Here is a 23,782-nt window from a genome sequence, read left to right as displayed (position 1 = left end):
TAGAAAAATGGAGTGCAAGCAAAAAAAAAAAGTGCAAGCACAGAAAACAAGGCCAAACAAATCCAACTAGTAGAAGCTCACGGTGAGGCATTTGGTGCTGTATCTCGAGTAATTGACAAGGAAATCATCGGCAGCAACAAAATGATGAAATTGACTGATATGACCAAAATCTACATAGCTCATCTGCAATGCACAAACTTCCCTAATCCCAAAATCCCAATCACATGAACATTGTAATTCCATCTAATTTGGATACAGCACCAAATGCCTCACTGTGAGCTTCTACTAGTTGGATTTGTTTGGCCTTGTTTTCTGTGTTTGCACTTCTCCATTTTTCTAAATTTTGTGTATATTGGACTCTACAGGATTTGTGGTATTTAGCTTCTGTAGCAAATAGATCCTTTCCTCTAATTCTGCAAAACAAATTTTCATCAAAGTTTTGTTCTGAACCTGGGTTTTGATCCTGGGTTCTCCCAAGGTTTTTTTCTCCATCCAATCTGATGGAGTTTTGGTTCCTTGCTACTGTCGCCTTACTTTTGGCTTGCTTAGTCGGGGATATTTAATATTCAACAATATATTTTATCTGTGTTGTACTACTTTTATGTTATCACTGTGAAGCTGCTTTGATGCAATCTATATTGTGAAAAGCGCTATATAAATAAATGTGACTTGACTTGACCAGTTGAGGCCCTCTGACTTTGCCTTGAACTTGCTGCTAATAGTCCAGGCTTCTGGTCAAGTCTTTTGAGATTCATGGTGAATCTTTGTTAGCATTCTCTGTGATATCCATCACCTTCTGTAATGGTGTCAGGTATAAGTTCACAGGTTACAGTCATTCTGTGAGCAGATTCCAGTGGTTCAGCTAATCTCACATCTCTTATTTCTTTGATTCTGGCTAATCTTGCATCAGAATCTGCTTTTGCCCATAATTGCACGAGTGGTCCATATACAAGACCAGGGACATGCACAATGCATCTGGACTTTGGTTTTGTCCCATGACATCCCCTATGCCTTGAAGGACCTGCAGTCCTGGCCCACTGACTCATGTCTTGACTCAGACATAACTGAGCAGTTCAGCTAAAAAAAAGGTTCTTCAGGGGTTCTTTGCAGTGGTCATGCTGCTATATAGCACCACTAAGCTCAGTTTGGTTCTTCAGCGGTTCTTCAGTGGTTCTCTGGGTTGGTTAACATGCTCTATGGCACCTCTTATGGTTCTACATAGCACCATATGACAAAGAAAAGTGCTATATGGCACTTAAAGTGGTTCCCCTATGATTACAAGCCAATGAACCACTTTTAGTGCTATTTAGCACCATTTTTTTTAGAGTGTATGTTGAAGAAACCAACTACATAACCGACTAGATTATCTATGTTTATGAGATATGTGTGTGTGGGTGTGTGTGTGTGTGTGTGAATAAGCTACTGGACGTCTAAAATTTCCCTTTGGTATGAATAAAGTAGGCTATATATCTATTAATCTATCAAATGTCATTTAAAATAATTAAAAACGTAAGCATCAATGTAGTTTATGCTAAAAGTAAAAGTAAGCATCAATGTAGTGTAGTAAGACGGGTCAATTATATTAAATTGTAAACTAAAATATCAAACATCGAGCAATTCAGTGAAACAAATTTCTAGCTGTATAGGCAGAGGATGCAGACTTGGAGGATCTGTCTGTGTGAGTAAGAACAGTCTTTCAGGACAATCTTTATAAACACAGAGGAAACTATTAATGAAAATTCAACAAATATCTTATTTTGTCATTGGATGAACAACCCAGACAGGTTTCTGATTTGTCAATGAAATGATTTGTGAGCCACACCCCTTTGATGGAAAGGGTAATGAGGGTTGGAATGTTAGCATGTTAAGTGATACTATGGAAATGGACCTTGATCGATTATATCCATACAAGGCCTTAACTATATTAAATAAAAAATAATTAAAAACAACTATTTAAAGTAACTATCAATGTAGTATAGTAAGAGTATTGAGTAACCTAAAAGCTGTTCTGATTGACTAGGCCAATCTCGACATGTTAAAATAGCTTAAAATCGTTTTTTAGAGTTTCCCTATTCAGGGCTAAAACAGGTAGTGTATCCCAAAAATGTCAATGTTAACATTCATATTAATATTCTACACATGCAGACCTTTCAGAAAAGCATGATTTTGTCAGGGGAGGGGGTTGGGGTGTATGATAGGCGAATGGTCGTGGCCTATGCATGAAATGGGCTCATTATGTCAACATAAAGCCTTAACTATGTTAATTTTAGACACCTACCAATAAGCAGCATGGTAGATATTTGACCTAAGTCATCATATGTTAAGTTTGAGTGTGTATTGGGTCCCTTAAAAGCTGTTCTGATTGACTAGGCCAATCTCGAAATGATAAAATCGCTTAAAAACGTTTTTAGGGTTTCCCTATTCACAGGCCTAAAACAGGTAGTGCAACCCAAAATTTTCAATGTTAACATTCAGATTCATATTCTACACATCCAGACCTTTCAAAAAAGTATGGTTTTGTTGGGAGGTGGGGGGGGGGGTGCACGGTAGGCCTATGTAGCTCGCCGCCTATACTCTAGTAACGGTATCTTGCTGTGAAACATCACTGTTCTGACCAGACACTGTGAAGCTCTCAACAAATCTGAACCAGCGCTTACTAACATCTGCTCAATTTTACACCGACTCCATTATATAAAAGTAATAATAATAATAATTCATTACATTTATATAGCACTTTTCTCTGCCCTCAAAGCGCTTCACAGAGAGAGGGGGAAATCTCCTCAACCACCACCAGTGTGCAGCTCCACCTGGATGATGCGACGGCAGCCATATTGCGCCAGAACGCTCACCACACACCAGCTTACTGGTGGAGAGGAGACAGTGATGAAGCCAATTGGTATATATGGGGATGATTAGGAGGCCATGATGGACAGAGGCCACTGGGCAAATTTGGCCAGGATGCCGGGGTTACACCCCTACTCTTTATCAAAGGACATCCTGGGATTTTTAATGACCACAGAGAGTCAGGACCTCGGTTTAACGTCTCATCCGAAGCACGGTTTTCGCCGAACAAAGACGCCGTCCCGAAAAACCTCAGCTTACATTTACTTGATATCATTGCTAGTGTTAGACTGACTGAGATAAATGGGAAATGGCACTTTCACAGACCCAATGGCCACCAAAGCGCTTTACATTTTTGCCTCACATTCACCCATTCATACACTCATTCATACACCCATTCATACACTCATTCATACACTCATTCATACACTCATTCACACACTCATTCACACACTCATTCACACACTCATTCACACACTCATTCACACAATCATTCATACACTCATTCACACACTCATTCACACACACACACACACACACACACACACACACACACACACACACACACACACACACGCACACAGCTTGAGTTAGGTGTCTTGCTCACGGACACCGTGACACTTGGTCAGGTGGAACCGGGGATTGAGCCACCAACCTTCCAGTTTGTAGTTTACCTACATGTCCCGTAATATAAGATAATGAGTCTAATTCAAAGATCAATTATGAGTCTAATTCAGAAGTGTCACTATTGCACATCTTTTATATAAATGATATACCTGAGATTAGGCCGTGTGTCTCCACTCTTAAACTTTATTGGCTTATCCATAGACCAGTCACTCTTCACAGACACACAGCTGGACTCTGGGTTTGAGCTCTTCTGCTGGACTGAACTGGAACAGAGAACAGATTCAGTTTAATCCTCTACATTACTGTGTTCATTCGTTATGAGACTAACCATATGTGATGCGATCTGGGAAAACCCACCACATGGTGAAATTTGACATATTACAGGATTTGAGACCCTATTAAGACCCTATTATTTTATTTATTTTATTGTTTTTCTGTAACAGACGTTGTGGTTATCTGAAGTCGGCTGATCGCTGTGATTTTCAGAAACGGAATTGAGAAAAAACGGTTTAATTTACTGTCAAGTCCTACTAGTGAGACGACTGGTGCTCTTTATTTATTGCCTTTTTTTCATATCACATATTTTAGTTATCATCATAGATTAGGTATCATTCGAAAGCTTATGAACTCAAAATTCATCCAGTGAAGCCCGTTTTGAAATTGAATGATTGAGAGGCGAGCAAGATCTTTTAAACGAGCAGCTTCAAACTCTGTTCTCTTGTGCTCCGCATCACGCCACACGATAACGCTGGATAAAAATAAATAAAACTTGCGTGCAGCCGTTGTAGTTCACCCAGGACTGGACTTTATTCTGTTGTGTGGTTTATTTTTATAGGTGAACTGTCTTTGGAGTGTTAAGAGAAGGAGAGCTCAACGGGAGATATTGTTTAATCATTTAATAAAAACCCAATTTTGAAAAAAAAAAAAAAAAAAAAAACTGACATTCAATCTATATTTAGACCTTACTAAAAAAACGTACGGGTTTTCCGACGGGTTTTCCCAGACCGCAAAACATATTAATATAAACACATTCATCTTTCATCTTAAAGCACTTTGAAGAAACTTTATGATCGTTTTATTTAATAATTCATGTTAGTTTCAAAACAAAAACACAAGAAAAATTAGGCACAAAACAAAACTGATATTTTTCTGAGATGTGACACAATATTTAACAGTGTTAGTTGAAAGTACCTGTGTCCTGGAGAGAAATCTCCATCTCTGGATGCTTGTGAATCAGCCATGATGAAGATCAGGAGAATCTGTTGAGTTTGATCTCCTCCACTGACTCTGATGAACAAACATTCAGACACAATATTAAATGATTAAATTAAACGACCTTCATAATTTATCTGGACATATCTGGAGTGTGTGAGAAAAGGGATCGTGTAATAACTTCGTTAACTCACGCCCATTTGGGCCTTTACACACACGCGCGCGCGCACACACACACACACACACACACACACACACAAGTCAGCCGTTTGATTTCATGGAAAATAACGGACACCGGAAACGCTGAACATGTTCGGGTGAAAGAAAACAAACCCCGACCCGCATCGACAGACTCTCATGTTTAAAAAGCGTTTGTCTGTGAGCTGTGATTTGGCCTATGAATGTTTACACATAACTTCTGAAGAATCACAAACAATACGAAACACAAAAGAAACCTTGGAGTGAAAGAAAACCTTTAAAGATTTTTTATCAAACAAACAATCACGAACACTCACCTTGATCAGATACAGGATCTCAAATCCTCCAGCTTTAACATCATAAAACTACAAGTAAATTAATTCTTAAGCGTTGATAAACACTTGATGCTCTGTTTTTCATGTCGTAACTTTCACTTTCTGTTTGTGACGAGAGAGAGACGCGCGTTCACGAGAGCACCACGCGGCGCATGCGTGAGAGCAGATGAACGCGCGTTGGAGACAGGTTGGAGATTAATATTTTATAAATAAAGTGGTACAGTTTTGCGCAAAGCATTCACGTCTTTTACAGATTGTTTTTTATGTGTTACTTTTTTATCCTATTTCGTTTTTCTCTCTCTTCTCTTTACTTAATTTATTATTACTGTTCATCCTTTTTTCTTCATTATTTCTGTTTTGTTTATTCTTTTGGTTCTCTTTTTTATTTGTTCATCCTTGCCTTCATTTGTTCAGTTTTGTCTTTCATTTTTCTTTCTGCAAACTCACAGTTCCTGATAATAAATCATAAAGAGGACTTTGTTAGATCACATCTGTATGATATGAAATAAGTTTGTCATCATCCAATCATGTTAATAATTACATTTAGTCATTTAGCAGATGATTTTATATTAACCTTTAAGACAATCTACAAATGTGGAACAATGCAATGTGACATAAACCTGAAAGAATCAGATCAATCATAACCATACTGTAAAAATACTGTATTGTAAACTTTATAACAGTTTAATGGTTGGTTTAATTCGTTGTTCCTGATAACTTTACTTCACTTTGGACTATTTTTATTTAATAAGTGAAATGGCCAAAAGTCATTAAGAGGAAAGGACAGAAGTGATTGGGAAATATGAATGAATAAATGGTGATGTTGTAAAGTGATCTCTTCTGTTGGCTCTCGATACGGTTCACTCGTACTGCGTCACTAGAAGCAAAACTCCTGTTTCCTCTGATCACTGAAGCCTTATAGAGTCACACAGAGAGAAACATGTCCTTCACTTATACAGCGCTGTAACAATATAGAGCCGCTTTACAGTGACAATAGGAAATTACAGTAGCAGATTGTGTTGGTTTTACAGCAGCTCTAGAATAAAGTTATAGCTAAAGTTAGTTTTGATTGATTCACTTCCGTTGCAGAGATCATTAGTTATGAGTTGAGAGGGCAAGATGGCGGATCGGGTGCATTGCATGGTTTGAGCTCTCTAGGCCTGTCCCAGATTTCGCTATCCAAATTGCCATATTGTGCTCCTTTTGAATCTACAAATAAAACGGAACCTCCGGAAAAGTTTGTACACCATGACATCGAAGAAAAAGAATCTGGCTTTATCACGCAGCAACGAGACACCTGTCGACCACGAGTATGCTGGAAGGATGGAGGTGGATTCACCGAGAAACCTAAAAGAAAAGACCCGTTCTCACCACTAAAGATCACACCAGCTGCGGAAAAGCAGGATACTGGGACAGAAGGGAATGAAGCTATGAATACGGTCCTGGAAGCCATAAAGCAGCTAACTGATAAGGTTGATACACTAGACACCAGCTGCAACATAACTCCATCATGTTGACCAGCATACTGCGGTCAAGTGGGCCGCGCTTGGAAAATACACGGTCAAGCCAGCCGCACATTTTTTTTATTATGCGCGTCAAATCCTGCACTTACGGTATGGGTGCTGAAAGACGCCCAAATTGATTTTAAGACTCCTTTTCCTGCTATTTTCCATCGTATTAGGACACAAATAATACAATTTCATGATTTTTTCCTAAAACATGACTTTTAATATTGTTTGTTTGTTGTTATTTGTAATGTTTCTAGGCTTAAATATTAATTATACCTATTATAATGTATTCAATTTCATATTATTAAAAATGTATCATACATTTTTATTGTTAATATTTACGTTTTTTAGACACTATTTTCTGCTATTCTCCATCTTATTATGAGACAAATAATAAAGTTTTTTTTTTTTAAAACATGACTTTTTCGTTTTTTTATTATTTTTTTATGTTTGTAGGCCTATATATGATTTACATTAATTTCAATTTTATTTTTTAAAGATTTAATTTATTCATGCTCGTGTTAATTATCATACATCATTACTTTTTTTTTTTTTTTTTTCAACATTGTATTTATTGATTTTAGAAACATTTACATTAAAACAAGCACAGAAAGAAAAATAAAATACAAAAATACAAAATAAAAATTAAATAAATAATAATAAAAAAAAAGAAATAATAATAAAAACAACAACGACAACAACTATACTATACAAATGTCAAGACAATGGTACATTAATAACATAATTTGTTATTCCTGGTTACACCGAAAATAAACTATTAGGTTCAGCTTCCTTTAAAAATTCTATAAAGGGGTTCCAAACTTTGAAAAACTTTCCAGATTTTCCTTTAACAATATATGTGAGTTTCTCCAAAGCCAAACAACCTGACAATTCCTGTAACCATTGTTTAAAATTAGGGATTTCTGTGTTTTTCCAATGACGGGCAACTAAAAGTTTTGCTTGTAATAAACAGAAGGTTAACATTTTCTTACCAGAGTTAGTTAGAGTGCAAGTAACAGGGAACAAATTAAATATACAAAGTTTGGGACATTTGGGGACATTCTGTTTCACCACCAGTGACAAAAAGTCCAGAACCTTTTCCCAATAAAGTTGAACTTGAGGGCACTTCCATAGACAATGGAATAAAGTTCCTATCTCTGAGTTGCATTTTATACATTGATTGGGGATATTGGGATTAAATTTATGAAGCAATTCTGGAGTTATGTATACTCTCATTATCCACTTGTACTGCAGAAGTTTAAACCTGGTATTGATTGTTTGGGTTTGGGCCTTTAAACAGATACTCTGCCATTCATCTTCTGTTATATTCTCACTTATATCTTGACACCAAGCCAAACGCTTTTTCTCTGTATTTTCTTTACAGTTAGTGGAAATCAGTTTATAAAACAGGGAAACTTGCCCAGCACCATTAAGGTGGTTTAGAGTAATTCTTTCTAAAGGGGACAGCTCTGGTAAGAGAAGAGAAAGATGTTGTGTTTTGTTGATAAAATTCCTAATTTGAAGATATTTAAAAAAATGGGTTTTTGGCAAATCAAACTTGTGTCTTAATTCCTGAAAACTGAGCATAGTTTCATCGTTAAATAAATCTGCCACCTTGTTCAAACCTTTTGATGCCCAAATTTTAAAACCCCCATCATGTGTCCCCGGTGTAAACATAGTGTTTCCCCAAATAGGGGTAAATTGTGATAATTCTGGAATCTGTCCAATATGTTTCAAAACTTCATACCATACCACAATAGTATTTTTAACAAAGGGGTTGGGAGTGGCTTTTTTCAGTTTGGACAGGGGTGCTGAATACAGATACAGGTTCAAAGGCAATTTCTGAGTTGTACTCGCCTCTATCTGTATCCAAGGGATAGAATTATCATTTGTAAACCAAAACATTGCTGCTCTTAGCTGAGCTGCCCAGTAGTACCACTTAAGATTAGGCACCTGCAACCCTCCCCTTTCATATGGTAAATACAAAAGAGAGAGCCTCAGCCTGGGACGTCGATTTGCCCAAATAAAATTGGTAAACAGTTTCTTCATATTACAGAAAAAATTCTGTGGTGGGGGGAGAGGGATTGATTGAAATAAATATAAAAATTTTGGGAGAACATTCATTTTTAATATATTTATACGTCCAATCTGAGAAATTGGTAGGGAAGACCATTTATTAATTGACTCAGTGACTAATTTAGTTGTATGATTATAATTACTGGTAACCAAATTCTTTATATCTGCGGTGATATTAATACCAAGATATTTAAAATCTTCATGAACATTTTTAAAGGGGGTCTGAAAGGGAGGTGTAAGACGTTCTGTTTCTTTTAGAAATAGGATCATAGATTTTGACTCATTCACTTTATAACCGGAAAAGGATCCAAATAATTTAATTAGGCACAATAAAGAAGGCACAGATGTGCTTAAATTAGATAGAAATAATATAATGTCATCAGCATATAAAGCTATTTTATTTTCAAGACCGCCAATTGTAATCCCTGATATATCTCCACTTCTTCGTACTGCAATAGCCAAAGGCTCAATAGCCAATGTAAAAAGGAGCGGCGAAAGGGGGCATCCCTGACGTGTGCCTCGAGAAAGTGGAAAAGATTTAGAGATTGTATTATTAGTCAATATCTCTGCTGTGGGTTTTGAATATAAAATTTTAATCCATTTTATAAAATACGGACCGAAACCAAAATAAGAAAGTGTATCAAAAAGATAGTCCCACTCCACCCTATCAAAAGCCTTCTCGGCATCTAACGAAAGTAAAGCTGTATCCGAGACTCCTTTTGTTGAGTGTATAACATTTAACACACGCCGTATATTATGAAAAGCTTGTCTACCTCTTATGAAGCCATTTTGATCAGGATCAATCAGTAAAGGCAAGTACTTATCAAGTCTACTGGCTAGAACTTTAGCAATTATCTTTGTGTCAGAATTTAAAAGACTAATAGGCCTATAAGAGCCACATTTCGTAGGATCTTTCCCTGGCTTAGGAATTAAAGTTATGAGGGCTGAACGCAAGGAGGGGGGAAGTTCTCCAATATTGAATGATTCATTTATCATGTCAATTAATGGGGTTATCAATTTGTCACGAAAGATCTTGTAGATGTCTATAGGTAGACCATCAGGACCTGATGCTTTCCCACGATTCATACAGTCAATAGCTGCATTCAGATCAGTTACTGCAATTGGTTGATCCAATACTTTGGAGTCTTCCTCAGACAATGACTGTATCTGAATCTCATCCATGAATTTTTTTAAATGGTGGGTATTCTGCAGGGGTGTCGATTTATAAAGATCTTCATAATATTTTCTAAAAGCATTATTGATTTCAGTTGGGATCGTGGTGTTCTGTCCATCTACAGTTTCTATCTTGTTAATCCCCCCTTCATTTTGTTGAGTCTTAATTCGCCATGCCAATAACCTCCCAGCCTTTTCTCCTTGGTCATAATATGTTTGTTTTAGCCTAGTTATATTAGCCGCAGCTTTATTAGTAGAGATGTCATTAAATTCTGCTTTAAGTAGCAAAAGTTTATGTCTCAGTTCAGGAGTATCTTGTTTGAAAATTTCTTCTTCTAAGTCCTTTATACTCTGTTCCAATTCAATCATTTTAAGGGCAGATCTGTTTGTCTTAGAACTAGTAAAGCTGATAATTTGCCCCCTAATATAGGCCTTAAATGCTTCCCATCGTATTGAAGCGGACGTCTGATTTGTATTAAACTCAAAAAATATGTCAATTTGATTTCCAACAAACTCGAGAAAATGAGGGTTATGTAGCCACTTTATATTTAGACGCCATCTAGATGGGCTTTTGATTATGGTTCTGAGAGTATATTTCAGTGATAATGCTGCATGATCTGATAAAACAATACTACTATATTTACAGTTAGATATATAATCAATCAAATCCTTTGAAATAAGAAAATAGTCTATTCTGGAGTAGGTATGGAAAGATGAGGAGTAACAAGAAAATTCTTTCTTTGATGGGTTTTGAAGTCTCCAGACATCGCTTAAATTAAGGTCCTTGATGTATTGATTAATAATGTTCCTACTCTGCGAATGTGAAGTGTCAACACCCGTGGAACGGTCCAATTTAGGATCTAAGGTACAATTAAAGTCACCAGCGACTATTAAGATACCTTGAAGGGAAGCTAAAATTAAGAAAAGATTATGAAAGAAATTTGGTTCATCTGTATTAGGACCATAAACATTTACAAGATTACAATATTCGTTGAGCATTCTACCACTGATTATAACATATCTACCCAATGGATCACGAATAGTTTTTAATATATGAAATGGGACTGATTTATGTATCAGCACAGCTACCCCTCTTGAGTGCGAGCTATGTGATGCTGCTATAACCTGCCCCGGCCATCTTCTACGCAGTTTAATGATTTCGCCGGACAATAGATGCGTTTCTTGCAGGAATAGTATTTTAGGATGGAGGTAGTTAACTCTGTTCATCACTTGTTTCAATTTAGTAAAGTTACAAAGCCCCCGCACATTCCAAGATGTCAATGTAAGACTAGAATCCCCTGACATTTGCAACAACGTTTAATATTCTAATTCTTGGTAGTCCAAACATTAATGATCTGTCCCAATAAACACCCTGTAGCCTTTTTGTAAAGTACAAAAATGTACCAAAAAAAAAAAAACAAACAAACTGAATTGCAAGTATAAATGTATAGTAGTAAAAAAAAAAAAAAAAAAAAAAAAAAAAAACACACACACACACACAATCCCCAGCACATGCACTAGATAGAACACACAGATGCACGGCGAACCTCCCTTTTCAACTAGAACTTTACCTTGGTTACGTACTCTTGCGGTCCTTTAATAGGAACGCTATTAGGTTACTGAATTAAGAGAAAAAGAGAACAAAAGAATATAGTGTCCAAAACAAAAATAATAAACACACGCTCTCAGAAGACAAGTATTGTGACCCCTTAACCAAAAGAAAAAACGCTACATAATCAGCTTACTTGATTCTGCTTAGTATTCAAAACAAAGCTTTTACAAAATTTGAGAAAAGAAAAAAAAAAAAAAAAAAAAAAAAAAAAAAAAAACGATTAACCTTAAGTTTTATATGGCATTTTCAGACTAAGCGTCCGACAAAATTTTAACTGAAAGTTCAGTACTAAAGTGGACGATTAAACTTCAATGCAAAGTGTCAAAAAGAACAACATGTTACTCAGACGTTGGCTGCTCCGCTTCCCGAACATCCTTTGGCAAGGTCGCGATGAATTTGCCTGCTTCTTCAGGAGAGTCGAAGAAATGACGATGGTCTCTGAAGATAACCATAAGCTTAGCGGGGAAAATCATCCCGTACTTAATCTTCCTCTTCCGAAGCTCTATTTTCACCTCCTCAAATCGCTTCCGTTGTTTTAACACCTCGGACGATAGATCGGGAAAAAACATAATATGGTGATCCTGGAACATCACTGTACCTCTTGCCCGGGCTGCTCTGAGTATTCTGTCTTTGTCGGCATAGTTGAGTAATTTCAGTATCATTGTTTTGGGCCTTGACGATGCGTTTCCACCAGCTTGTTTGCCACTACTGGGTAGCCTGTGTGCCCTTTCAATGATCACCGGCGCCGGGAAGATATCCGCACCTAGAAGCTGTGGAAGCCAACTTTCCAAAAACGAAACAGGATTATTTCCTTCGATTCCATTTGGAAGTCCCAAGATGCGAATGTTAGAGCGTCGGCTTCTACATTCGGCCATGTCAAGAGCAGAGGCAAGATCCGATGCAGATTTTTCAAGTTTAACAACTCTTCCTTGAAGGCCGCTAATGTTATCCTCGGCTTGGCTGATTCGGCTCTCCGCTTCGGTAAGTCTTTCAGTAAAGGTGATGAAATCCTCTTTAACTTCTTTAATCACAGCCAGAACCTCCTTGTATTGGGAGCGAAACTCGCCCTTCAAACCGTTTATAGCTGAAAGAATTACGCTATTATCGGGTGGAGTATCAGCCTCAGCGTGAATGTTGGCGCCAACCGGTGTGCTATCAGTTTCAGCCGTGGGTCCTAGGTCGTCGACCGCCGAATCTGTATTATCTTTTTTATCTCTTTTCCTTTGCGGACGTGAAGACATGCTGACTGTTTTTCAGAGCCACCGTCAAACAAAACGTTTCTTTTGGTTATTGGGTCTAGACAAGGGTTTAAAAAACAGGATTATCTGAGAGCGTTGAAAAACGTGACCGTTCAGCAACCCGACATAACCGGAAGTCCCCCATCATTACTTTTTTTACATTTAATTGTTAATTTGAATGTTTATATATTTATATATATGTTTATATATGTTTATATATATATATATATATAATTTGATTTTTTATTATACATTATTATTGCCTACTTTATTAATGTGAATGAAATTGAATATTAATGTTAATTATCAATACATTCATTTAACATTTTTTGTTGTTTTTAAATGTTTGTATTATGTATACACTCGTTATTATTATATGTAATGATGATTATTTATTTATTTACTTATTTAACTTTTTTATGTCAAATATGACAAATATGATACAATCGGATTTTAGTGGTTTTTAATCTTTCACTTATCATTGAATTTCTCATATATATATATATATATATATATATATATATATATATATATATATATATATATATATATATGCGCTCCCATGTTCAAACTATTTACACGTCCCATGTTCAAACACTCATAAAAAATGTTCCTTCATAGGTTTGCTCATTCTCTCAATTGATTGATTCCTGTTCAGAGGGACCCTGGCTATTACTGTATGTATTATCAAGTCATTTTACTGTATAGTTTTGGAGAAAAGTAAAGGCAAATTCAGCACCATCATCAAAGTGTGTTCTACCACTTGAACCACATCCCATTTTCAAAAACTCATTAAAAGTGTTCCTTCATAGGTTTGCTCATTTTCTGAACTGATTCCTGTTCAGATGGTCCCTGGCTATTACTGTATGTATTATCAAGTCATTTTACTGTATGGTTTTGGAGAAAAGTACAGGCTAACTCACCCCAATCATCAAAGTGTGTTTTACCACTTGAACCACAACCCATTTTCAAACACTCATTAAAAGTGTTCCTTCATAGGTTTGCTCATTTTCTCAACTGATTCCTGTTCAGAGGGACCCTGGCTATTACTGTATGTATTATCAAGTTCTTTTACTGTATAGTTTTGGAGAAAAGTACAGGCAAACTTACCCCAATCATCAAAGTGCGTTCTACCACTTGAACCACATCCCATTTTCAAACACTCATTAAAAGTGTTCCTTCATAGGTTTGCTCATTTTCTCAACTGATTCCTGTTCAGAGGGACCCTGGCTATTACTGTATGTATTATCAAGTCATTTTACTGTATGGTTTTGGAGAAAAGTACAGGCTAACTCACCCCAATCATCAAAGTGTGTTTTACCACTTGAACCACATCCCATTTTCAAACACTCATTAAAAGTGTTCCTTCATAGGTTTGCTCATTTTCTCAACTGATTCCTGTTCCAATGGACACTGGCTATTACTGTATGTATTATCAAGTCATTTTACTGTATAGTTTTGGAGAAAAGTACAGGCAAACTTACCCCAATCATCAAAGTGCGTTCTACCACTTGAACCACATCCCATTTTCAAACACTCATTAAAAGTGTTCCTTCATAGGTTTGCTCATTTTCTCAACTGATTCCTGTTCAGAAGGACCCTGGCTATTACTGTATGTATTATCAAGTCATTTTACTGTATAAATTTCGAGAAAAGTACAGACAAACTCACCCCAATCATCAAAGTGCGTTCTACCACTTGAACCACATCCCATTTTCAAACACTCATTAAAAGTGTTCCTTCATAGGTTTGCTCATTTTCTCAACTGATTCCTTTTCATAGGGACCCTGGCTATTACTGTATGTGTTATCAAGTCATTTTACTGTATAGTTTTGTAGAAAAGTACAGGCAAACTTACCCCAATCATCAAAGTGCGTTCTACCACTTGAACCACATCCCATTTTCAAACACTCATTACAAGTGTTCCTTCATGGGTTTGCTCATTTTCTCAACTGATTCCTGTTCAGATGGACCCTGGCTATTACTGTATGTATTATCAAGTCATTTTACTGTATACATTTCGAGAAAAGTACAGACAAACTCACCCCAATCATCAAAGTGCGTTCTACCACTTGAACCACATCCCATTTTCAAACACTCATTAAAAGTGTTCCTTCATAGGTTTGCTCATTTTCTCAACTGATTCCTGTTCATAGGGACCCTGGCTATTACTGTATGTATTATCAAGTCATTTTACTGTATAGTTTTGGAGAAAAGTACAGGCAAACTTACCCCAATCATCAAAGTGCGTTCTACCACTTGAACCACATCCCATTTTCAAACACTCATTAAAAGTGTTCCTTCATAGGTTTGCTCATTTTCTCAACTGATTCCTGTTCAGAAGGACCCTGGCTATTACTGTATGTATTATCAAGTCATTTTACTGTATAAATTTCGAGAAAAGTACAGACAAACTCACCCCAATCATCAAAGTGCGTTCTACCACTTGAACCACATCCCATTTTCAAACACTCATTAAAAGTGTTCCTTCATAGGTTTGCTCATTTTCTCAACTGATTCCTTTTCATAGGGACCCTGGCTATTACTGTATGTGTTATCAAGTCATTTTACTGTATAGTTTTGTAGAAAAGTACAGGCAAACTTACCCCAATCATCAAAGTGCGTTCTACCACTTGAACCACATCCCATTTTCAAACACTCATTACAAGTGTTCCTTCATGGGTTTGCTCATTTTCTCAACTGATTCCTGTTCAGATGGACCCTGGCTATTACTGTATGTATTATCAAGTCATTTTACTGTATACATTTCGAGAAAAGTACAGACAAACTCACCCCAATCATCAAAGTGCGTTCTACCACTTGAACCACATCCCATTTTCAAACACTCATTAAAAGTGTTCCTTCATAGGTTTGCTCATTTTCTCAACTGATTCCTGTTCATAGGGACCCTGGCTATTACTGTATGTATTATCAAGTCATTTTACTGTATAGTTTTGGAGAAAAGTACAGGCAAATTCAGCACCATCATCAAAGTGTGTTCTACCACTTGAACCACATACCATTTTCAAACACTCATTAAAAGTGTTCCTTCATAGGTTTGCTCATTTTCTCAACTGATTCCTGTTCAGAGGGACCCTGGCTATTACTGTTTGTATTATCAAGTCATTTTACTGTAAAGTTTTGGACAAAAGTACATGTAAACTCACCCAATCATCAAAGTGTGTTCTACCACTTAAACCACATCCCATTTTCAAACACTCATTAAAAGTGTTCCTTCATAGGTTTGCTCATTTTCTCAACAGATACCTGTTCAGAGGGACCCTGGCTATTACTATATGTATTATCAAGTCATTTTACTGTATACATTTCGAGAAAAGTACAGACAAACTCACCCCAATCATCAAAGTGCGTTCTACCACTTAAACCACATCCCATTTCAAACACTCATTAAAAGTGTTCCTTCATAGGTTTGCTCATTTTCTCAACTGATTACTGTTCAGAGGGACCATGGCCATTACTGTATTGATTGTCAAGTCATTTTACTGTATTGTAGGCAAAAAATAAAAAATAAAGGCAAAATCACCCCATAGACTGTATTCTTAAAGCAAATTTATTAATGAAATAAAACAATAATTTGCCTAATTAGGTTTATACAGTAATGTTTTATACAATAAAATCTTTATTTCCTTTTTTAAGAACATAAATAAATGAGTATCTGGATTTCACTCCTTTGCTTGTATTTAGAAAATAAATATATATATATATATATATATATATATAAATAAATATATATACATCTGTTATGAACTGCTCCGAGACTGGGAGATGTAGATCCAAATGCAGCTTTATTAAGAATAGTCGTACAGGCAGGGTCGAGAATTGGCAGACAGGACAATGGAGAATAAACAAAGGGAATCCAAGAAACAGGCAGAGGTCAGGGCAGGCAGCAATAATCAGAATCCAAGAACAATCCAAAAATCAAAAACCAGAAAACAAACACGGAAAACGCTCAGAAATGCAGACACACAGTACAACAAGACTTCGCAAACACTGAACGTGAACACAAGGTATATATAGACACACTAACAGGATGAGACACAGGTGAATGCAATCAGTGAATTATGAATCCGGGCAGTGAGTTCTGGGAAATGTAGTTTGTGTGAAACATAGTCTTATCTGGAGTGCCCTCTGGTGGCTCAAGAGGGCACTCCAGCTGGTAACCGTTACATAGCCCCCCCTTTAAGGAGCGGATTCCAGACGCTCCTCAAAATGTCCAGGAGGGAGGTGGAGCGGAGGCGGACCTGGGGGCGGGATGGAGGGCCAGGCCCGTGGAGCGGAAGAGGACCTGGAGACTGCGGCGGAGCTGGCTGTGGAGGTGACCAGGTCGGAGCAGGCTGTGGAGGTGGCCAGGGCGGAGCTGGCTGTGCGGGAGGCCAAGGCAGTGGAGACCCCTTGGGTGGCCACGGCGGTGAAGACCCCTCGGGCGGCCACGGCGGCGAAGACCCCTCGGGCGGCCACGGCGGCGAAGACCCCTCGGGCGGCCACGGCGGCGAAGACCTCTCAGGACCAGACACCAGCTCAGGAATAGACACTACAACAGAAATGGTCACAAGGACAGATACAGACACAGAAACAAACACTGGATCGGGAGCAGACACTGGATCGGCCATCTTGTCCGGAGACACTGGATCGGCCATCTTGTCTGGAGATACTGGATCGGCCATCTTGTCCGGAGACACTGGATCGGCCATCTTGTCCGGAGACACTGGATCGGCCATCTTGTCCGGAGACACTGGATCGGCCATCTTGTCCGGAGACACTGGATCGGAGGCGGCCATCTTGTGCGTAGACACTGGCTCGGAGGCGGCCATCTTGTCCGTAGACACTGGCTCGGAGGCGGCCATCTTGTCCGTAGACACTGGCTCGGAGACGTGAAGCGTCACTGGCTCGGCAGAAGTGACGTGAACAGGCTCAGACTCGGCAGGGCTGACATGGAACTCAGGCTGGGCTGTCTCGGCAGGACGAGACTCTGGCTGGGCTGTCTCGGCGGGACGAGACTCTGGCTGGGCTGTCTCGGCGGGACGAGACTCTGGCTGGGCTGTCTCGGCGGGACGAGACTCTGGCTGGGCGGAAGTGACGTGAAGCGTCTCTGGCTCGGCAGAAGTGACTTGAAGCGTCTCTGGCTCGGCAGAAGTGACGTGAAGCGTCTCTGGCTCGGCAGAAGTGACGTAAAGCGTCTCTGGCTCGGCAGAAGTGACGTGAAGCGTCTCTTGCTCGGCAGAAGTGACGTGAAGCGTCTCTGGCTGGACGGTCTGGACGGTCTCTGGCTGGACGGTCTCTGGCTGGACGGTCTCTGGCTGGACGGGCTGGACGGTCTCTCGCTGGACGGTCTGGACGGTCTCTGGCTGGACGGTCTGGACGGTCTCTGGCTGGACGGTCTGGACGGTCTCTCGCTGGACGGTCTTCTTGGCCCTCCGAACTGACATCAGCGGCGGCTGTGTCACGGTGGACACCCATAAACGGATGCCATGGCTGGCTTGACGGCTGAAGTAACGAGAAGATTCTCAGGCAGTGCGGTTGTGATAACCTCCTCCTCCACCTTCCCTACGGTGAAGGTGGATCCACAAAACTCCAGGACAAAGTCAATATACTGTGCCAGGGTCCAGCTGGGGTCTTCCTCTGGTAAATTTATCCTAATGTCCTGGTCTAGTCCACTCCAGAAACAATCTTTCATCATTGAATCATCACCGGGAACAAGATGACTATAAAAAAGAAACTCCTCCACATACTCCTCAATGATGCGATTGAACTGATAAATACTACACAATTCTCTCAGCGGTCCTGAATGGTACCTGTTAGACTCATGTTGGTCAACGGTGCTGCTGGATCTCAGTGTGGCGAAGTCTTCTGTTATGAACTGCTCCGAGACTGGGAGATGTAGATCCAAATGCAGCTTTATTAAGAATAGTCGTACAGGCAGGGTCGAGAATTGGCAGACAGGACAATGGAGAATAAACAAAGGGAATCCAAGAAACAGGCAGAGGTCAGGGCAGGCAGCAATAATCAGAATCCAAGAACAATCCAAAAATCAAAAACCAGAAAACAAACACGGAAAACGCTCAGAAATGCAGACACACAGTACAACAAGACTTCGCAAACACTGAACGTGAACACAAGGTATATATAGACACACTAACAGGATGAGACACAGGTGAATGCAATCAGTGAATTATGAGTCCGGGCAGTGAGTTCTGGGAAATGTAGTTTGTGTGAAACATAGTCTTATCTGGAGTGCCCTCTGGTGGCTCAAGAGGGCACTCCAGCTGGTGACCGTTACATAATCTATAAAAAAAATCAAATCCACGGTTAAATGTACCAGTGACATGTTTAAATTGAAATTGAAACTTTAAATGACAAAAAAGTAATGAAATGAATAACATAACAAAGCTTTTTTCTACTCCACTCTTTTGGTGTTCCAAAAATTCCACTCTTTTGGTGTTTTGGTGTTTTTTTAAATTTGTTTTAATGCTTCCTCATGTAGAGTCCACTACATCAGTTGCATTTTAAACATTGCCAGACCTGATCATTTCCAATTACCGTTCTGGGTATGTCTACACATGTAGGATGATACCACTCTTGGCATTTGGAGCACTGGACCATGAGCTCATTGTAATGAGCGGTTCTGCAAAGACAATACACTGGTATTGCAGTTTTGGTCACGTTTGCCTCTCTGCTAGTTTGCTCTCTCGAGTCTTTATGCCAAATGTGATGCTGTTTTTTTGTTAATGAAGCATACAATTGGGCCCTCAGCCTGCCCTCATTAAATATACATATCTCTGGTGGATGACCCTTGCACAGAGCATATGCAAATGCTATTGAAAATACGCCACAATTGCTCAGATTTGATTGCTGCTGCACAGCTGGTTGCAGAACATCAAAATGGTCTGACTTTGGCCTTACCAGCCAAGACAGTGTCTGTAGGGTTCTCAAGTCCAGAGGGGCACTTTTACTGTCATACACAGAGAGCTGATTTTCACCACAAAATAAATTGCTTACTGTGATCCAGTGGTTTTGCCGAATGTTCAATATCTGCACAAACTTTTCTTGTGGAGTTCCGACAATTCCTCCACGTGCAATAGCACTAAAGGGCAATACTGACTGAAACCCATCAATGTCCATATTGTCCTTTGCCATGAGGTAGCTGGCCAGGTCGATTGCATCACAAGTCAACCAGTAATCCTGGTGAAGGATTTGTTGCAGATTATTTATTTTGGGTGGCCTGGATAGTCTTCTAGGTTCAGTTGTTTCCAATGGACATGACTCGTTCCATATTGGCCCCTCGATTTTAGATTGTCTTCTCCTGATATTCTTCACAAGAGCTTTCTGTAAGTACAGAAGATACAAATTATTACTTTGTGAATCACTTAAAATTGAAATGTGATAGTATTTAACACTAAAAGTTACTGTTTAATGTTTTGTGTGATCTTGATCTATAAAGTGTCTTTTTAACGGGGGACAGTACTTTCAATGTTAAGTTTGGATCTGGACCTTTTAGAGCAGTGTTTTTTTATGTTTATTATTTTGATCCCCATTAGCTGCTACATTAAGCTGCTACAATACACGTATTCTTTGTCTCCCTAATCAAACACACCTGATTCAACTCATCAGCTCATTAACCAATCTGATTATGAGCTGATGAGTTGAATCTGGTGTGTTTGATAAGGGAGACAAAGAATACGCGCAGTGTTGGTGTGCCGCCAGGAACAGGGTTGGGAAACACTGTTTTAGAGAACCACAAGTTGTCACAGTGTCTGGTTGTGTTTCCCTTGTTTGTCACTAGAGGTCCTCGTTATCACGGTGTCCTTCACTATTAACTTCATTTCCCAGCATTCTGTCTGTCACTGTCATTCATTAGTTCATTGCACTCAGCTGTTCCCCGTCATCATTGTTCCCAGCTGTTCATTGTTAGTCTTGTTCGATATGTGTATATACACTGCATGAAAAGTGGGATTTTCGTCCCCGTAAACTGCCGGAAATCTCCCTAATTTTCGGCAGTTAACGACAATTTACAGACTGTGAACGTCGCGTTCCACTGTGCCACATATTGACGGAAACGAACCATGACGTATGCATGCAGCGCTCGCGGAGGTGCGAATGGCCCTAATTAGCATATGAATAGCAGCACTGCGCGCGCCTTGCCAGAGAATGGCTTGAATTTCCTCACTCAGTATTGGTTGAAATTCACTACATTTAAACAAGAAAATCACTCGTGATTGGTTGGCAGATCTGTTTCTATTGGTCAGCCGACATAAAATTATAATAATAATAATCATATATATATTCATATTCATATGATATGCTATTATGTTGTTTATTCATGTCATTGTTATCCTATGGACTAAATTATTATTACCATCAAGGACATGAATTTATTGAGGAAAGGAACATACTGTTTATTCAAAGAAATAGCTTTATTAGAACAAACACAAAACTATGTACACAGCATAGGAGAACATCTTTCAAAGCACAGAAAACATGTCCTCCACCCTCTGGAAACATGGGACAACATACATACATACAGCACTACAGTTATACAAATAAATCAATAATATATTGCATCTCTATTCAAAAATAAATTGCCCTGAATGGCATCAGAATTGGGCACCAGATATATCAAGCACAATGTACAGTGGAGCCAGAATTATGAACGAATAATAAGGATGTAATTTAAAGGTATGGTTCACTTTGAAATAAATTTTTGATATGTTTTATCTTATCTCAAGGGCATCCAAGATGCAGGTGGTTTTGTTTCCACAGTATTTTAAATTTTGATATTTTTAGGTCAAACTGTTGTTGTCTGTCAGTCATATAATGCAGGTCTATGGTCACCACCTCAAAGAGCATGCACAGAGAAGACCAAATTAAACATGATTTAATGACTCATAAATTAAGTACACAATGATTGACTAAGACACGAAATGAGCGTTTTGGGAAAGAAAACAAACAGTATTTATATTGTATAAATGTGTGTGTGTGTGTGTGTGTATATATATATTTAGATATACACAAAATGCAATACATCTTAATATGTTTAGATCTTCACAGTAAAACTTCCGAAATCTGTGTAAACAATGAGTGACGTACCAGTGCAAGATCGCTTCTGGCGGTTTCCACCGCATGCGCAGATCATATATATATATATACACACACACACACTGTTCATTTTCTCACACAAACCGCTCGTCTCGTATCTTAAGCCATCAACGTGTACTTACAGTTATGATTCATTAAATCATGTTTAATTTGTACTTCTCTGTGCATGCTCTTTTAAGAGATCCCCATAGACTTTCATTATATGACTGACTGATGCCCTTGACGTAAGCCAAAACATTTCAAAAAATAATTTCAAAGTGAACTATCCCTTTAAAACTCTTAATTCAAGTCCTGTAGGCTTGGCTCATCAGGGCGAAGTGAATTTAAGTCTTTGCGACGCGTGCTTGAGGTTCACCTTGATGTACATACACCTCAGTGGCTGTGGAACCGAATTTCATGACCCCTTCTGCAAAGTTGAAAAAGACAAATGATTTAGATGTATGCAAAGGCAATCTGCCCCAAGTCCCCACATTTGTAAGCAAAAATATGTTTCTTCTGCATCCACTACCTGGTTTCCTTCAGGCGATGGCGGATGTCGACCAGTAGTTTCAGGACCTTTTTCTGGAACACTGAAATAAACGAACACATTTGGTGATGTTTACAATGCTCTAATTAGAATAACAAAGTTTGCTAGCTCACAAGAGAGAAGGTGCCTATTAAAAGTGTCTTCTCCACTGCCAATAGATCAACACTTACCACCAGGTTTCAGTCACTGCATCTCCCAGTCTCAGTCACTGCATCTATACCACAAAAAAAATGTGTTTTAAAAGTTATTATCAAATGATGAAACTGGACAGATTTATAAGATATTTAAAAACTTGGTCAAACATTTATAACTGAATATAACATGCCATGTTCCAGTTCTCTTTGGCGTTTTCACCACTGTCTCACGCTCAAAGTCATCTATAAACACAGACGTTAATCCAAATTAGTTTAGTTTTACTTTTTATTTGACTGGGGTCTGTTCAAAAGAAAAGAGGATGAGATCACAACACGTAAAGTTACCTTATTTAGTTGTTTTTTCTCCCATCAGCGAAGGACACCTCACTCCTAACAGCCCCTGAGAGACAAAACAAATCACAAACATCTGAAGATTTCACTCCATCACACAAAGTGATGCAATTTTACAAACAAGGATAGCCTACACTAGAGCATACAAGCACATTACGCGCTTTGTTTTAGGACCCTGGCACTTATTATTTTTTCATAATTTCTGACGATATTCAGAGTAAATGAGTTAGTTTGATTATTATCAAAGAATGGTAGTGTCACGGGGTATGGTGCAGGAGAACAGGAGTGCAGACGGAAGGAGCGGGAGGAATCCAGATAACCAAAGAAACGTATTTATTTTCCACATACAGGCAGGAGGACGGGGTTTCACAGAGGTAACATTCAACATCGACCGACAATCATAGAGTAACACAAAGGGAACTAAATACACAGACTAATCAAACATAATGGGGTGAGAACAGGTGAAACAGATGATGATGACGAGGAACAGGTGGCTGATGAGGGAGTGAACACGGGATAGGGTGACGAGAGGATCCTGGGAAGTGTAGTGCTGAAGACAAGACAGACTGGTGCAGACGGAGGACTGTGACAGAACTCCCCCCTCCCGGGAGGCGTGACCTCACGCCGCGGAACAGAGGAAGGAGGGGGGACGAACTGGGGCCTGAGAGGGGCGTGGCCAGGGCGGAGCAGGCTGAGGGCGTGGCCAGGGCGGAGCAGGCTGAGGGCGTGGCCAGGTCGGAGCAGGCTGAGGGCGTGGCCAGGGCGGAACAGGCTGAGGGCGAGACCAGGGCGAAGCAGGCTGAGGGCGTGGCCAGGGCGGAGCAGGTTGAGGGCGTG

At 39.1% G+C, this 23,782-nt stretch overlaps 1 protein-coding gene and 1 long non-coding RNA gene across 5 annotated transcripts in view; both read right to left on the bottom strand.

Annotated features, from left to right (window-relative positions):
* LOC120469877 (protein NLRC3-like) overlaps positions 1-4,755 on the bottom strand; it is a 57,456-nt gene extending 52,701 nt beyond the window's left edge. For all 4 annotated transcript variants that reach the window (XM_089122318.1, XM_089122319.1, XM_089122322.1 and 1 more), the window contains exons 1-2: positions 4,660-4,755; positions 3,618-3,731 (exon numbers count right to left, since the gene is read on the bottom strand). In XM_089122318.1, the coding sequence (XP_088978444.1) occupies positions 3,618-3,731; positions 4,660-4,709 (164 nt within the window). In that variant the 5' untranslated portion in view covers positions 4,710-4,755. The remainder of the gene's footprint in view (positions 1-3,617; positions 3,732-4,659) is intronic.
* A 16,476-nt stretch (positions 4,756-21,231) lies between these two features.
* LOC120470702 (uncharacterized) lies at positions 21,232-22,901 on the bottom strand. Its single transcript, XR_016147168.1, has 4 exons — positions 22,786-22,901; positions 22,631-22,674; positions 22,443-22,503; positions 21,232-22,340 (listed from the first exon to the last, which is right to left on the bottom strand). It is a non-coding gene; the product is annotated as an uncharacterized LOC120470702 (long non-coding RNA).
* Positions 22,902-23,782: the final 881 nt, after the last annotated feature.

Source organism: Pimephales promelas, chromosome 2, assembly GCF_988280905.1.
Source record: "Pimephales promelas chromosome 2, fPimPro1.hap1.1, whole genome shotgun sequence".
Lineage (NCBI taxonomy): Eukaryota > Metazoa > Chordata > Actinopteri > Cypriniformes > Leuciscidae > Pimephales > Pimephales promelas.
Note: the sequence above shows the minus strand (reverse complement) of the source record. Positions and strands in the feature narration are given on the sequence as shown.